General features: G+C 37.9%; 1 protein-coding gene across 1 annotated transcript in view; it reads left to right on the top strand.

Moving 5' to 3' along the window:
• LRP6 (LDL receptor related protein 6) overlaps positions 1 to 18,134 on the top strand; it is a 168,854-nt gene that overhangs the window by 144,388 nt on the left and 6,332 nt on the right. Inside the window, exons 16-20 of the mRNA XM_003797770.2 lie at positions 4,263 to 4,472; positions 6,375 to 6,500; positions 10,865 to 11,101; positions 11,673 to 11,783; positions 17,478 to 17,708. Coding sequence (XP_003797818.1) covers positions 4,263 to 4,472; positions 6,375 to 6,500; positions 10,865 to 11,101; positions 11,673 to 11,783; positions 17,478 to 17,708 — 915 coding nt within the window. The remainder of the gene's footprint in view (positions 1 to 4,262; positions 4,473 to 6,374; positions 6,501 to 10,864; positions 11,102 to 11,672; positions 11,784 to 17,477; positions 17,709 to 18,134) is intronic.

Below are 18,134 nucleotides of genomic sequence, written 5' to 3'. Positions count from 1 at the left end.
TTTTTTTTTTTTTTTTTTGATTTCAGGTTAATGGTAGGGTACAAACAATTAACTACAAAGTATTTGATTTTGTTAGGTAGAGTCGCTCTTGTGGTTATGTCCCATACTCATAAGGTGTGCCAAACATCCCTACACTGTGCACACACTCTTCCCTGTGCCCACCCCCACCCACTCTTTTCTCTTCCCCTCTCTCTTTGCCTCTCCCCCCACTTATGTGGTCATGCATTAGATCATCTACTGGCTCCATATTAGTATTGAGTGCATTGGATAATTGTTTTTCCATTCTTGTGATACTTTACTAAGAAGACTGGTTTGCTCCATCCAGGATAATACAAAAGATGTGAACTTACCATCTTTTTATGGCTGAATAGTACTCCATGGTGCTCCAGTAGTACTCCATACCACAATTTGAAAGATATTTTCTTGTTTGCATTTTTTAAAAACTTTTCTCATTGAGATCTATAATCCACCTGGAATTTTGAAGGTGGAATCACATTGTATTTGGACATCTTATGTTATGATATAATTATAATTCCCAATTCTTTATATGTGATTTAGTATTCTTTTCAGAAGCTCTTAACATCTTTTTCCCCCAATGTCCTAGAATTTAAAACATATTTTTTAGTGTAGTGTGAAGAAGGAGTTAAGTTTATTTTTTTCCACCTTACTATTTTGATTCAGTGTCATTTATTTAAAAAGACTATCTTTTTCCCAATGCTATTTAGTATTACCATTGTCATAAATGAGGTGACTATCTTTGTATGTTTGTTTCTAGACTGGGACATTCCCTTGGTCACTTTGCCATTACTTACAGTGTCTTAATTATGATCTCTTTCAGCAGTTCTCAACCTGTGGGTCACGATCCCTTTGGGGGTTGAATGACCCTTTCACAGGGGTTGCCTAAGACCATCCTGCATGTCATATATTTACATTACGATTCATAACAGTAGCAAAATTACAGTTAATGAAGTAGCAACAAAAATAATATGGTTGGGTGTCACCCCAACATGAGGAATTGTATTAACAGGTTGCGGCATTAGGAGGGTTGAGAACCACTGATCTATTTCTTTGTAATAGAGTTGTCTACATCTTTACTATTTCTTTAAGACTGCCTTTATAGGCTCTGTGCCCAGAGCCCAGTGGTTACAGTGCCAGCCACAAGCACCAAGGCTGGCGGGTTCGAATCTGGCCTAGGCCTGCTAAACAACAATGACAACTGCCCAACAACAACAAAAAAAATAGCCAGGCATTGTGGTGGGTGCCTGTAGTCCTGGCTACACAGGAGGCTAAGGCAAGAGAATCACTTAAGCCTACGAGTTTGAGGTTGCTATGAGCTGTGACGCCATGGCACTCTACTGGGGGTGACATAGTCAGACTGTGTCTCAAAAAAAAGATTGTCTTTATTATTGAACCTTTGTAGTTTCCATATGTAACACTGTAGGATCAGCTTGTGCGTTTCCACGCCCCCTTCCCTTCAAAAACCAGCTTAAGGTGGTTCGATTAAATTAACCACTATTAACCATTTAAGTGGTTAAGTTAAATTAACCATTTAAGGTGGTTAAATTAAATTGATATATCAATTTAGAAAGAATTACTATCTTTATAATATTAACCTTCTAAACAATGAACATGGTATATCTGTTTATCTAGATCTTTAATTTTTGTCAGTGTTTTATAGTTTTCAGTATAGAGGCCTTGCTTGCCTTTCATTGGAGTTAACTGTTTCTTGGTATTTGGTGTTTTTGAATGCTAGTGGTAAAGTGTATTCTAAATTTATAATACAGGTTCAGTACCGTAGCTCAGTGGTTAGGGCACCAACCACATACACTGGGGCTGGCAGGTTTGAATCTGGCCTGGGCCTGCTAAACAACAATGACAATGGCAATAAAAAAATAGCTGGGCATTGCCTGTAGTCCCAGGTACCAGGGAGGATGAGATAAGAGATAAGCCCAAGAGTTTGAGGTTACTGTGAGCTGTGGTGTGATAGCACTCTACCAAGGGTGACATAGTGAAACTCTGTCTCAAAAATAAAATAAATTTATAATACAGTATTTAATTTTTTGATTGTGTCTGGAATGTAGAAATAAAATATATTTTCTCCTGGTATATAGAGCCTATACTAAGGAACCTTGCTTAAATATATTTATCTTTAAAATTTTATATAGTATAGAATCATATTTCTGTAAGTAATGACAGTTTTTTTTTTTATTTCTTTTCCAGTCGTTTGTCCTTTTTGCCTTATTATACTGGCTGGGATCCCCAATTCAGTGTTCAATAGAATGATAATAGAATCCTTGTTTTTCTTTTGCAGTTTTTGTTCAGGCTGGGTTTGAACTTACCACCTCTGGCATATGGGGCCTGGCGCCCTACTCCTTTGAGCCACAAGCACCATCCAAATCCTTGTTTTTCTTTATTTTTTGTTTTTCCTTGATATGGGTATGCATTTGATACTTTGTGATTTAGTATTGTGTTCGCTAAGGTTTTTCTCTATATAACAATTTTTTTTAACAAATTAAGGAACTTCTCAGTTTGCAGTAAGTAAAGTTTAGCATATGCATTATTCTTCTTTTTGCACTTTTTGGCCACCACCTGCAGTATATGGGGCCGGCGCCCTATTCCTTTGAGCCACAGGCACCGCCTTTTTTTTTTTTTTTTTTTTTGAGACAAGAGTCTCATTACGCCGCCCTCAGTAGAGTACTGTGGTCTCACCTCACAGCAGCCTCAAACACCTGGGCTCAAACGATTCTCTTGCCTTAGCCTCCTGAGTAGCTGGGACTACAGGCACTAGCCAGTGTCTGGCTATTTTTTTGTTGCAGGTGTCATTGTTGTTTGGCTGGCCCAGGCCGGGTTCAAACTTGCCAGTCTCTGTGTATGTGGCTGGCGCCGTAATCACTGTGCTACAGGCACTGAACCTAGCCAGTGTCTTTCTTGATTGAACTCAGGACTTAGGAACCATGAAAACTTGCTATAAATACTTGAGGGAGTCCTGTGGAGAAGAGAGGAAGAATGAGTGTATTCTTTCTGAATGAGAGAGAACCATGAACAGGAGGGATTTGTGGACCCAGATTTTAACCCACAGTATGGGAAGAACTTTCTCACTATTCAACAGTAGAACAAGTTCTCTCTTTAGAGTATGTATGGTCTTAGGATGTGGAAATAATTCTTACCTTGGGGTGAGGTTTGCACCCAGTAACCTCTTGAGTCAGTCATTTGTTTCTGTGTTCTAAGAAACCAGAGTGAGGGTAGGATTGTTCTTCATAGGTGCCTCAGATGTGAAAGTGGGGAACACCAAGACTGCAAAACTCTGGATTTACCAGCACTGTTTCTTCCAGAGAAGGGCCATTTTCATGAGTTTTATATAAAAGTTAGGGTTTTGAAAAGTGGACTCTGCTGGTAACAGTTTTTTAATGACTGCTCTAAGTTCGTTTCTACATTTCTGTGAACTAGAGTATTTACTATGTATTGAGCACTTATTTGCTCTTGATTACACATAAATGTCTATTACCTATTTTCTGATGTCTGTATGTCAGCATGTTGTTCGGGTTTGTGGTAGAGATCTTAAAATGTTTTCTTTTTCCATATTTTCTGAGTTTCTTTTCTTTCTTTCTTTTTTTTTGAGACAGAGTCTTGCTCTGTTGCCCTAGGTCAAGTGCAGTGGTGTCACTACTACTCTTTGCAACTTCAAAATCTTGGGCTCTGGTCTATCTTCCTGCCTCAGCCTCTGAAGTAGCTTTGACTATAGGTGTAGGCCATGGCACCTGGCTGATTTTTCTATTTTTAGTAGAGATAAGTTTTGTTATTGCTCATGCTGGCCTTAAACTCCTGAGCTCAAGCAGTCTTCTCACTGTGGCCTCCCAGAGTACTAGGATTATAGGGATGAGCTACCATGCCTGCCTTTACTTTTAGAATCTTACTGGTAAATAATTGTTGAAAGTTTGGGCTCAGTGCATGTACCTCAGTGGTTAGGGTGCCGGCCACATACACTGGGGCTGGCAGGTTCGAACCTGGCCCGGCCTGCTAAACAACAACAATGACAATTACAACCAAAAATAGCCAGGCGTTGTGGCAGGCGCCTGTAGTCCCAGCTACTTTGGAGGCTGAGGCAAGAGGACCACTTGAACCAAGAGTTCGAGGTTGCTGTGAGCTTAGACGCCATGGCACTCCATCAAGGGCAACAAAGTAAAACTATCTCAAAGAAAAAAAAAAGAAAGTGTGATGTGATCCACAAGAATAATTTCTGTTAAATGTTCTCCTTTCTTAAGGTGCAAACCGGATAGTATTAGAGGACTCCAATATCTTGCAGCCTGTGGGATTGACTGTATTTGAAAACTGGCTCTATTGGATTGATAAGCAGCAGCAAATGATCGAAAAAATCGACATGACAGGTCGAGAGGGTAGAACAAAAGTCCAGGCTCGAATTGCCCAGCTCAGTGACATTCATGCAGTAAAGGAGCTGAACCTTCAAGAATACAGTAAGTGCTGATGGCGTAATGCTAATTGGAAGACTCATGTTTGTTTTCAGAAATTAATATGTCTTTTTACATCCTTTTGACCTCTTTCATGATAAAGATTTTCATTCACTTTTAGTTTTGCCATTTTTTTTATTAACACCACAATTAGTAAAAGGTTACAGTCTTTTAATAATAACCTAGCACCTACCACAAGGAACAAGTGCTAGGAAATAAACACCAAGCAAAACAATAAATAGAGCCCTAATGTGTTTATTAAGTACCTTCATTTGCTTCATTAAGTCCACCTTTACTCCAGTTTAGGCAAAGGTTGTATAGCTAAAGATGACCTTTGTCTTAAGAGTGGTCAATAAAATGGCAGTAGCTATGCTTCTGAATCTTGTTTATGTCACCTTTATAAATACCCTGGGTTTGTCCCCTGAGAGGTAATCAGCTGATGGTGTCACTTTTACAAGAGAAACAGACATGGAAACATGTCCTTGTAACTAGTCCTAATAGAAGTGTGACTTATTTATATGTTTAATGGATTACAGAGAAACAAATTATATGTAATTAAAATAGAAAAAGAACAAATTTCAGTTTTTTTTGGGCAAAAATGTGTATTTAAAAATTTCCTAGTAAACAAATAATACTTCTAAGTGAAGAATTTCTCATAGTTCCAAATAAAATAATGTTGAGTAGCCCTTATAATAAATTTTATGTTTGATTTCTTTTTTTTTTTTTTTTTCCTTTTTTTTTTTTTTTTTTTTTTTTTTTTTTTTTGGTAAATATGGTTAGAAAAATCAAGGTATATTTTCTTTTTGGTAACAATTTTCCCCTTAACATACACTGTCCAGGCAATTTGGCGCACTAAGGCCATCCCACCAGGAAGCTAGCTGAGAAGGCAGGCTGGCTTTCTCTGACTTCACCTACTGTGTTTTACTTTGAGGTTTTAATGTCAAAATATTGGCTTTTGTAAGATCTAAAGATAATCTTTTCACACAATAAAATAGTTTATGCTGTAAAAAATTAGTTCTTGGTCAAAGGTTATTTTCTTCCATCCTCATCTGTCATCAGCTGTTAGCATCTTCTTTAAAGATCCATTTTTTTCTTCATAACAACACCTACATGCAGCTTATTGACTGTCCAGGGATGGCTTACAGCCTAAATGTATGACACTTTCCAGCAAGAGTGTTACTGTTACTTTGCATGCCTGAACATGCCGAGGTAGCCTAGTGTTTTCTGCACATTTCAGCAGATCTTGGAGAGGCAGTGGTGGAACTCATCACAGTTGTCGTTGCTTTTGACACCAGTCTCATAGCACCCGTCATGTTGGTTGTAGTACTGTCAGGGAAGGGATACCAATGTTAAGATGAACACCAACAGTGGAGAGCCACATCTGTTCAGAGGGGGAGGGTTTATAACTGTAACAGTGGAGAGCCACATCTGTTCAGAGGGGGAGGGTTTATAACTGTAACGTGGGAAAGGTTTAGATCCGTCACTGCACTTACACGGGCTCCTCCTCGGAGGTCCAGGTGGCATTCAGGTAGGTGTCTATCTTGTGGACGCTGTTCCAGATGGTCTTTAGGGTGGTCCTCTGTAGTCCCTCTACTCAGGAGGCTGAGGCAGGTGGATCACTTGAGCCTAAGAATTTGAGGTTGCAGTGGGCTATCACGATGCCACTGCACTGTCTCCTGGATGACAGAACAAGACTCTGTCTCAAAAAAACAAGTTTTTCTTGTAGATTGTGTGAAGAATCATTGTGTAGAAATAAAGTCCAAGCTGGTTTTATTTTTTTCTTTGTAATTTATAAATGATTTATTTTGACAGGGTTGTTCATTTTATTTTCTTTCTTTTCTTCTTCTTTCATCCTTTTCCTTCTTTCTTCTTCTTCCTCTTCCTCTCCTTCCTCCCTTCCTCCTATAGGACAGCACCCTTGTGCTCAGGATAATGGTGGTTGTTCACATATTTGTCTCGTAAAGGGAGATGGTACTACAAGGTGTTCTTGTCCCATGCATCTGGTTCTGCTTCAAGATGAGCTGTCATGTGGAGGTAAGTAAGTTGTAATTTTCTTGTGCAAGCCTAGATGCTAACATATTCCATATCCTAGTCTAGCCTTATATAATTAGGCAGTGAAGTTGCTTTGTCTCCTAAGTTAGCTACTTGTATTCCATTCATCTGCACTATATTAGGCTTTTGGTTTTGTCCTCAGTCCCTCCACCTCCTAGCCTGTGGTAACCACTGTTTTACTTTGTTGCTCCGTTTGAGTGTTTTACACTCTACGAGTAAGTGAGATCTTGTAGTATTTGTCTTTTTTTTCTTAAACTTTATATCCTTCAGGTTTATTTGTATTATTGTAAATGATAAGATTTTCTTCCTTTTTACAGCTGAATAGTATTCCCTTGTGTATGTATTACCACATTTTTCAACCTGTGAGTAAAGTGTGTTTCCTAACAATGAAGTAGCTTCTGCACTCTTGGAAGCAGAACAAAATGAATTAATTCTGCCTCCTGTAATCTTCATCCACTGAGTTCTAGATTCTGTCAATTTATGTATACGCCATTGTTGGGAGTATGTCCAGTGAAAAGAATATTCTTTGGTTCAAATCCATTGGCAGTTTCCCATTATTTTTCTTTCTTATCTAGCAAAAAAAGATTTTTAAAAAGATGGCAGTGAATGTAGTGATAACGTACTAAAATGGTTTGACATTCATGGAGCATAACAAATTGACCTATTTCTTTGTTAAATCATAGTAAACAGTATAAAACATAATAGTATTCATATCTTTAATTCAGAAATCCTCCTCTTGGGGATAACTCTAAATTAATTCACCTAAAGGAAAAAGACCATACCGTGGTATTATCTACAGTGGCAGAAAATTTAAAAAGAATCTTGATCGTTATGTATATTTTACCACACACACAAAAATAGCACGTTTCTCAATCAAGGTGCTACACTATTACTTTAATAAGGGAAATTCCCTTTATGGTAATGATAACATAGAAAAAAAACTGAATCAAGATTCTCATCTTCCAGTTTGAAAATGTCTTTAAAAAGGCGTGTGTGTGTGTGTTTGCTTGCACATTAAGTGATTATTATTGGGAGGGAGATACAGATATATTTTTGTTCTGTTTTTTTAAATTTAAATATAAATTGATAGTTAATGAATTTTGACAAATGTCTTCAACTGTGTTAACCAACACCTAAATCAAGGTAACAAATACTGCCTTTAAGAAAAGTGCCCTCATGTCCCTTATCAGTCAGTTATGTTCCAGAAATAATTACTGTTCTGATTTTTATCCCCGTACATTAGTTTTGGCTGTTCTTGAACTTTATATAAATGAAATCATGGTATGTGTACTGTTTTGTGTCTGGATTCTCATGCTTAATATACTTTTGAGATTCATTTATACAGTTGAGTATATCAGTAGTTTTCCTTTTATAGGTACTTAATATTTTATTATTTAATGCTATGATTTATCACTGTCTTGTGAGGGACATTCTAATTATTTTCCGTATTTTGTTATTAAAAATATAGCCAGCTGGGTATGGTAGTTGATACCCGTAATCCCATCACTTTGGGAAGCTAAGGTGGGAGAATTACTTGAGGTCTGGAGTTCAGGCCCAGCCTGAGCAACATATTGAGACCCTACCTTTACCAAAAAAATTAAAAAATTTGTCAGGTGTGGTAGTACAGACTTGTAGTCCTAGCTACTCTGGAGGTTGTGGCAGGAGGATTGCTCGAGCCAAAGGGTTTGAGACGCCATTAAGCTATGATGATGATACTATTACACTTTAGTCCAGGCAACAGAACAAGACTCTGCCTTAAAAAATAATAGTACATGCTCAGCACCTATGGCTCAAGTAGCTAAGGTGCTAGCCACATAACACCTGAGCTGGTGGGTTCGAATCCAGCCTGGGCCCACCAAACAACTGTGACGGCTGCAACCAAAACAAAAATAGCCAGGCATTATGGCGGGCACCTGTGGTCCCACCTACTTAGGGGGCTGAGGCAAGAGAATCCCTTAAGTCCAGGAGTTTTATATTTCTTTCCCAACGTGTTCACTTTTTTTATTTGTCTGTTTAGAAGGATCTCTGTGACATGTTCTATTTTGTTGTGCTTTGCTTCTGTGGCTTTACTTGTGCATATTTCTCTTCTTGCATGCCTGTCTTAAATCTTACTCCACAATGTAGCCCATCTATTCAAAATCTGTGAAACCTTCTCTAGCTCTCTGGCTGTTCTTGTTTTCCCCTTTCCCTGAATTGCAGCATTTGTTACCACAGTTGCATGATGTACAGTTCAAAGCAGGGTCGTTTGTGTTATGTTTATTAGTTTCTTTGTATCCCCAACTAAATTCAAAGTTCCTTAAGGACATAAATTATATTTTATCTATTTTAATTCTCCACATGATATAGTGCTGATTACATAATAGGCTCTTGGAAAATAAATCCCTTAAATTCCTCATCTACAGCATTTACCTGTTACATGTAATATTCTCTATTTTAAAGATAATAGGTATTCTGATCCATAGTCTATATGTTGTATGTTTTTAGAGAATTTACTATCAGACAGGTTTTTCACAGAAGTCAGCCTGTGGTAAAGTGGTAGAGGCAGTGGGCTAAACAAGACTCACTAATAGTACTATTTTTTTCTAATCAGGAAGCTGTATGACCTTGGATAGTTACTTAGCTGTCTAAGCCTCAATTTCACAATTGGCAAAACAAAGCAATAAGGCTTGAATGAGTTCTCAAATAATTTGGTCTCTGTGTATTTTTACATTTTAAAAAATTATTGAGGAGCCAAAGAGCTTTTGCCTGCATAGATATTGATCTATATTTACTGTATTAGAATTTAAAACCAAGAACTTTTAAAAACATTTATTAAACATGACAGCAATAAATCAGCACATGATTTTATAAGTGATATATGTTAAGACAATTCTATGTTTAAATCAAGACATTTTTTAGTGAGAAGAGTGGCATTATTTGTACATTTCTGTAACTCTTGTTAATATTGGGCTGCATTCTATGTCTACTTCTGCACTCAGTATGTTGTAATGTGTAGTTTGGGTTGAAAGGAAATTTAGGCCTCACAGTTAGAAAATGGAGGCCTGTACTAGCCTCTTCAAATAATTTTGGGTGTTTATCTTGGATTCTCTATCACATCTTGATAAGTGATAGTTTCCTATAGGTTTAGTTGCAGTGTGGGATTTGGGACCCTATCAGTTAACTTTGTGTAGTTTTTTTCATTAAAATGTACTGCTTTATTTTGTACTTAGAATGGATCTTTTACCCAGGCATGATTTTGTAAACTCACACCTTGCTCATTTAGAAATAATAGGATTTCATTTAGAAACTTACATATCTTCAGATTTCAACCCATTTCATTATGCAATATCCAAAAGTCACATTTGTTAATATCACTACCAACTCTCATCAGAAAAATCGTTTATGTACTAGGAATTTGTTGAATTTATAGTACTGGATACAGGTTTTATAAAAATTCTAATTTCTGATTCAAAGCTCCAGTGTTATAATTTGCCACAAATACTATCCATTGTTTCCTTGAAGTAAGAAACTCACTTGATTCATTTTTTTAAAAAATTGATGCCAAATACCCAAGTATAAGTCTGTTTTTAATTGAGTTTTACAGATCAATCAGATGCTTTCCCATTAGAAACCATCATGCTTAGGTTTTCAACATGATCTTTATGCATATTTCTCTTTTTAGCAAATAGAACATTAAAGATACGTGTACTCAGGAATTGATTTTCATATAATTTGTCAAGAATGTGCTTAAGTGAGATTGGCCTTTTTTGTTGGTACATTTAAATGTTGAGTGTGTGACTGTGTGGAGTACAGTGACTACTAGTAGTTTTTTTGCCATTGCCTCAAGTCTGTGAAAGTACCAACAGTTTTACCCAGCATTGTTTTTGTAGCATTGGTACAAATGTAGTTTAAAAAAGAAAAATGACATCTTAATATTATTATAAAAATAGTTTTGACTTGGTAGATCCTCTGAAAGAGGTCTCAGAGGCCCCCAGAAGTTTGTAGACCATCTTTTGGAACCTCAGAGTGAGACAATTTGTGAGTTCTACACTAAGTTTAAAATATTTGGAGGTTGGTGATTGCAGTGATTATCCTTAGGTCATGTGTGAGATTATAATGGATTGTAAATATTATAATCCTCCTTGAATTACAATGTATGAGAAAACTTTTACATGTTAGTAAGTCTAAATGAAGTAGTGTAAGAACTTTTCTTCTCTAATTAGATGAGCTAGTTTACAAATTATGCTTATTATAAAGTGTTCATATATATTAATTATTAAAAACCTTCACTCAGCTTTAAGTGTTTGTACCTTCCTTGTGACCATTGTTGTATTTTTGTCATTCTTTTCCCCCTTGTTCATTTGAAGAACCCCCAACATGTTCTCCTCAGCAGTTTACTTGTTTCACGGGGGAAATTGACTGTATCCCTGTGGCATGGAGGTGTGATGGGTTTACTGAATGTGAAGATCACAGTGATGAACTCAATTGTCCTGTGTGCTCAGAGTCCCAGTTCCAATGTGCCAGTGGGCAGTGTATTGATGGTGCCCTCCGATGCAATGGAGATGCAAACTGCCAGGATAAATCAGATGAGAAGAACTGTGAAGGTATCTGGAATTCCTCAGTGCCTGCTTGTGCAGACTTTTTTCCATTAAGTTCTTTAAAATCAGAGTATTGCTTTGGCTCAGTAGTAAATTAGGTGTTTTCAAGTATACATGATCATGTTATGTCTGAACATAGCACTCTGTTCCAAATTGTTGTTTTAATTCATTTCACATCTATAACACTTATACAGATTAATAAGTTTGAAAATTGAGAAATGTATGAGGTTGTCAGTATGTTGAAATAGTGTTTCCAATGAACTCTGAACTAGTTGATTTATTTATAAAGATATAAAATATTTCATATTCTCTGCTTCCCCTTACTAAGTATTAACACAGTAAAACTTAAGGTAACCAACAGAATTATTAGTATATGAAGAACAAAATAAGAAATTTCTACGTGATTTTCTTTTCCATTCCCTCTACCAGTGGAAATTCCCAGAGAATAATGTTTCAGTTATTTCTAAAAATCTAGTCTGATTTTCGTTTTTACTTAGAAAGCACCTTTTTACTTTTGCCAAGAATTTGGCTTTACATGGTATTAAAAATAAGAAAATTACTTGCATTTTTTTTCTAGTGCTTTGTTTAATTGATCAGTTCCGCTGTGCCAATGGTCAATGCATTGGAAAACACAAGAAATGTGATCATAATATGGATTGCAGTGACAAATCAGATGAACTGGATTGTTGTAAGTAGCACTAAGACCTTGTAAATTATGTGTGAGGTTTACTTATCAAGATTTCCTTATTAAGTAACAAAGGTTAAGCCAATTATTTGTGACAGGGATTTTTTTATGCTCTGCTTTCAGTAATTCCTCAAACACAGCAGTTTTCTTAGGCACAGAAATATTTAGTAAAGTACCAGAAAAGAATAAATGTTTTGCCACCCCAGAGTTCCAAAATTCTCAAGTAATTTAGGTACATGGAAATTAACTGATGACCTAAACTTAATTTCAGAAAGTTAATCCATGTTTCTTTCCCTTTGTTTTCTTGTGTTTTCTTGAGCTGTTTCTATCGGTTTCTCAGTGGCTAGATTCTAAGAGCTTTCTTAAACTGCACCCTGAGGATACTTTGGGCTGGCATATATCCCTAAACTTTGAGATGCTTGGCTGAACAGCCTACAGTTTCTGTAAGAGTCTTAACTATTAACTCGTGTCTTCACATACAGTATATCCCAAACCAACAAACTTCATTCTGAGTGGAATTCATTGTAAGCCCAGGTCTACCCTGTCAAAACTTAACTGGATTGTATTTAGATAGGATTCATTTAAAAACTCTTTCATCTCTAATGATGACATTAACCTGGTATTTTTATAGAGTTCAAATAAGGATCGGGTGCAGTGGCTCACACCTATAATCCTATCACTTTGGGAAACTGAGGCAAGAGGATCACTTGATGTCAGGGGTTTGAGACCAGCGTGAACAACATAGTAAGATTCCATCTCTACAAAAAATAGAAAAATCAGCCACACTGGGTAGTTCATGCCTGTAGTCCTAGCTACTCAGGAGGCTAAGGTCGGAGGGTTGCTTAAATCCAGGGGTTTGTAGTTACAATGAGTTATTATAACACCACTGTATTCTATCCTGGGCAACAGAATAAGATCCTTTCTCAAAAAAATAAACATTTATTGCTTCTTGGCCTTTTGGTTAAGACCAAGTATAAAAAAAACACATTAAAAAAATTTCAAAAGTGTGATTATTCAATAAGGCTTAAAATCTATTCATTTATTCAGCAAAATGTTAGACATTGCTGCAATGCTAAGGACACATGCACCAAGTTTCTCAAAGACCTCTATAGTTGAGAAAACAGTGAGAATATAATTTGAATTATAGCTCTTCTACTTTACTACTAACTGCTAACAAATTATTTGTTCTTATTAAACCTTAGTGTCCTTATCTTTAAAAATAAAGATACTTACCCTGATGACTGAGATTTAATGTGTATGTCATTTAGCCTGACAAACACAGAACCTTGTTCATAGTAGGTACTATTGTGATAAATAATATCAAAATTGCTGCAATGGAGATCTATACAAGTAATAGTACAAAGGAGAGTAGTCAACTTTTTAGGAACAAAGATGGAGTTGGTCAAGGAAGGCTTCTTTAAAAAATGGTACTTAAGAGCAGGTGTCAGTCAATGAGAGTATTCATTATGCAGATGAATGAAGAGGGAGTATACTGGTCAAAAGCAGAAAGGAGTGAAACAGCCAGCCTTTGAAAACTGCACGTAAATGGAGCTGACAAAGGCTATGTCTTGTCAGCAAGAGAAAATATAGGCAAAGGTAAGATCATGGAGGACTTTGCTCTTCTAAAAAGCCTAGGCAGAATCTATTAACAAAGGAGAGTGATTAAAAATTTCAAGAATAAGACTAGTATGGCCAAGCAAATATAAAAGCTATAAAGCAGATAAATTAGAGGTGATAAGATTTATAGGCAGGAAATTTGTTAGATTGGTTGTTTTCAGACTTCTTTTGATCACATCTAGAGGAATACAAAGATGTGGGTACATGCATTAAAAAAGCCAAAAGAGTGACACAGTAGTATTTACCCATATTATGTTCTGATGTTTTTTCTGTTTTACTTCTATAAATGCTGGATGTAACCTACTAGATCATTCTCTCCACTAATGACTTGTATCTTATAATTTTAAAAGGAGGCTTTATCAGGAGGAAGCAGTAGTAGTAGAAAGGAGGGAATATATTTCAGAAGTAGAATGAAGAGGAGTGGTAACCATATAGTTGATAAGTTTCAGTTGACCCACGGGTACCTTACTGAGGGGCTGGTGTCATTAGCTAGGACACATAGCAGACACTGAAAACTGAAGTACTATACTTACCCTGGCTGCAGATGTAATATTTGGGTAATTTAATGTTTTTTTGTTCAATTTAGATGGCTTTAGGCAGGCATGCACCTTACCATTTGCCACAGGCCCCATCACTCTTTACTGTCCTATACTAGACTATGGTTATGATAGGCTTTACCTCTGGAATCTAGGAGAAAGGACAGGTGATAGTGAAGATGAATTCTGTTTGAGATATGTTACATTAAAGATACCCAGGAGATACCCCTTTGAAGCTATTCAGGAAGTTGTTGATTGGGTCTGTCTGTGGCTCAGGAGAGAAATTTGGTGTCCTTCAGTTTCTTGATGATAATTAAAACTCTGGCAGTGGATGAAATCTCCCAGGAGAGTATAGGGAGAAAATAGTAAACTGTAGGTAGAACTCTCTTGAGGAACACCTGTACTGAAGAGGCAGAAGAGAATGAAGCCAACAAAGGAAGCAGCAGGGAAAAGAGACAACAACCAAAGCATAGAGACAACCGTTAGAGTGGGAAAAGATATTTGCATATTATAAATTGAACAAAAGCTTGATAACTAATATCTACAGTGAACTCAGGAAACAAAGAACCAACAATTCCTTATATCATTGGGCAAGTGAGAGGAATAGAACCTTCTCTAAATAAGATGGACGAATGAGTATATGAAAAAATGCTCATCATCTCTAATTATCAGAGAAATGTAAATTAAAACCACCCTGAGATACCACCTAACCCCACTGAGAATGGCCCACATCACAAAATCTCAAAGCTGCAAATGCTGGTGTGGATGTGGAGAGGAGGGAACACTTTTACACTGCTGATGGGACTGCAAACTAATACAACCTTTCTGGAAGGAAGTATGGAGAATCTTCAAAGAACTTAAACTAGACCTCCCATTTGATCCTGCAATCCTGTTACTGGGCATCTACCTAGAAGAAAAAAAAATTATTTTATCATAAGGACTAGACTGTTTTTTGCAGCTCAATTTACAATTGCCAAATTGTGGAAACAACTTAAATGCTCACCAACCCAGGAATGGATTAACAAGCTGTGGTATATGTATACATGGAATCCTATTCAGCCACTAAAAAAGATGGAGACTTTATTGCATCTTTTGTATTAACCTAGATAGAGGTGGAACACATTCTTCTTAGTAAAGCATCACAGGAATGGAGGAACAAGAATCCAGTGTACTCAATTCTGATATGAGGACAATTGATGCTAGTAAATGGTGGGGGATGGGGGAATAAGGGAGGGGGATAGGGGTCCCAGTGTATGACATACCTCTTAGGGGTGGGACACAATTATAAGAGGGACTAAATTATTTATTTATTTATTTATTTGTAGAGACAGTCTCACTTTATCGCCCTTGGTAGAGTGCCGTGGTGTAACGCAGCTCATACCAACTCCTGGGCCTAGGCGATTCTCCTGCCTCAGCCTCCCGAGTAGGTGGGACTACAGGCGCCTACCAGAACACCCAGCTATTTTTTTGTTGCAGTTTGGCTGGGGCTGGGTTTGAATCCACCACCCTCAGTATATGGGGCCGGCGCCCTACCCACTGAGCCACAGGCGCCACCTGATAAAGAGGGACTTTAACAAATGCAAGCAGTGTAACCTGGTTCTCTGTACACTCAGGGATTCCCTAACAATAAAAAAAAAAGAATAATTAGAAATTATAAAATGAAGAGATTGATGTCTTGGAAGGATATTGATCAGGCATTTTTTAGAGGAAAACAGGAACCATCATTGAATGTACAGAGAAGTCAGTGAGATGAGGAGTGTTGTGAACATGGTAAGTAGGAGAAGTTGTTTTGAACTCTGTGGAAGCCTTGTTTCAGTAAGTTAAGGTGAGATGCGGAGACTAGGTATTGAAGGTACTGAATATAAACTTTTTTCTTTTCTTAATTTTGAGACAGAGTCTCACTTTGCCCCCCTTGGTAGAGTGCTGTGGCGTCACAGCTCACAGCAACGTCCAACTCTTGGGGTTAAGCAATTCTCTTGCCTCAGTCTGTCGAGTAGGTGGGACTACAGGCACCTGCCACGGTGCCCGGCTAATTTTTGTTGCTGCTATTTTACCTGGTTGGGGCCGGGTTTGAACCCTCCACCCTCAGTTTATGGGGCCAGCACCCTACCCCTGAGCCACAGGTGCTACCCAAACTTGGAAATGTGGCCTTAGGAAGGAATAAAAATGGGATAGTTGCTCGTATGGATGAAAGAGAGTCTTTACCTCCACAGACCAAATGTGTAAATGACAGTCTCTATATATTATGTAACTTAGTGATGTTATGTTTACTTACTTCTTTTATATAATCTGCCAGAGGATTAGTTTAGCCATATGCATGGGAGATTTGAGGTAAGGTGAAACAGAAGGTTTTTTAAAGGACCTGTAACTGTGAGATATAATTTAACTGTTTGGATGAAAGCATTTTCCTTCTGAATAGAAGATTAATGTTCTCAATTTGATAAGCCCGTTTACTCTTCTCCTCTACTGCAAGCGGTTCTCAGCCTGTGGGTTGAGACCCATAGGAACTGTGTTAAAGGGCTGTGGCATTAGGGCATTAGGAAATGTTAAGAACACTGCTCTACCGTATTGATGCCCTCTGCTTCCTAAAGCCTCAGGTAGCTCAGGGATCCAGGGAAGGTGGATACCATGGGCAGGATCCTCAGGCACTCTGACCGTTCTCTGATTCCTCCAGTAATCAAGTATTGGAGACCTTATATCCCTTGCTCTCAGGCATCCCGAAAGCCTGAAGGCAACAGTTAGTCTAGTGCTAAGGCTCATCTTTAGTTTCTGACTTTATTCACCTAGTTTAATTGTCACTGTTCAAATCTAAAATCTAACATGTGCCCAGAACAGCTTTTGGTTCTTCACTATTCCAGGTGAAAGATTTGATGACTTTTCTAGGTTCTTCTAGGCCTAAAATTCCAAAATAACCTTGTTGATTTTCACAGTATACAGAGTGAAGCAGAATAGATTTTATTTATATATATATTTAAAGCTTCTTCATGCTGTTTCAATCTACACTTCTTTTACCATCTTTGTTTCTGTCAGTTTACAATTATATTTTCTTTTTCTTTTTTTTTTGAGACAGAGCCTCAAGCTGTCCCCCTGGGTAGAGTGCTGTGGCATCACAGCTCATAGCAACCTCCAACTCCTGGGCTCAAGCGAGTCTCCTGCCTCAGCCTCCCAAGTAGCTCGGACTACAGGCACCCGCCACAACCCCTGCCTGTTTTTTGGTTGCAGCTGTCATTATTGTTTTGGCAGCCCGGGCCGCCATCTTAGGTGTTTGTGGCTGGCACCTTAGCCAGTTGAGCTACAGACACCGAGCCTACAATTATATTTTCAAATGTATTTTGTTTCCACCTTCACTTAAGGATAGTTCATTATGATTCCTAATGATGACATTTAATCCATATGTCCGCAGGGCATGGTGTGTGTTTTTCATAAAAAAGAAAAATGTTTATTATCTTCTTTAGTCTCATAACTTCACATTCTGCTAGCCAAGTCTTCTTTTTGGTTACTCTTTTGAATGTATAATATGACCTTGCTGTGTTCTCTCCTTTAGATCCCACTGAAGAGCCAGCTCCGCAGACCACCAATACAGTTGGCTCAGTTATTGGAGTGATTGTCACTATTTTTGTGTCTGGAACTATATACTTTATCTGCCAGAGGATGTTGTGTCCACGTATGAAGGGAGATGGGGAAACCATGGCTAATGACTACGTAGTGCACGGACCAGCCTCTGTGCCCCTGGGTTATGTGCCACACCCGAGTTCTTTGTCAGGCTCTCTTCCAGGTGAGTTAAGACTGATCCACTGAGAATTAAGTCTTGGGTCCTGGCAAGATTGCCAAGGTCCATTATGGAAATAGGATGCTACCCTAAGAGTCTTTCAATCTACTTTGGGTTTAAAAAGATACAAGAGCACTCATGTGTGAAGTCCTAGCACTTTGGGAGGTTGACGCAGGAGGATGGTTTGCCAGGAGTTTAAGATCAGCCTGAGCAAGAGTGAGACCCCCATCTCTGCAAAGAATATAAAGATGAGCTGGGCATGGAGGCAGTTGTTTATAGTCCCAGCTACTTGGAAGGCTGGTGCAGGAGAATCCCTCAAGTCAAGGAGTTGGAGGTTGCTGTGAGCTGTAATGCCACAGCACTCTACCCAGGGGGACAGCTTGAGGCTCTGTGTAAGGGAAGTTGTTTTGAACTCTGTGGAAGCCTTGTTTC

The sequence above is a fragment of the Otolemur garnettii genome, unplaced genomic scaffold, assembly GCF_000181295.1.
Source record: "Otolemur garnettii isolate 467f Iridium unplaced genomic scaffold, OtoGar3 scaffold00124, whole genome shotgun sequence".
NCBI classification, from domain to species: domain Eukaryota; kingdom Metazoa; phylum Chordata; class Mammalia; order Primates; family Galagidae; genus Otolemur; species Otolemur garnettii.
This window is presented reverse-complemented; position numbering and strand designations above follow the sequence as displayed.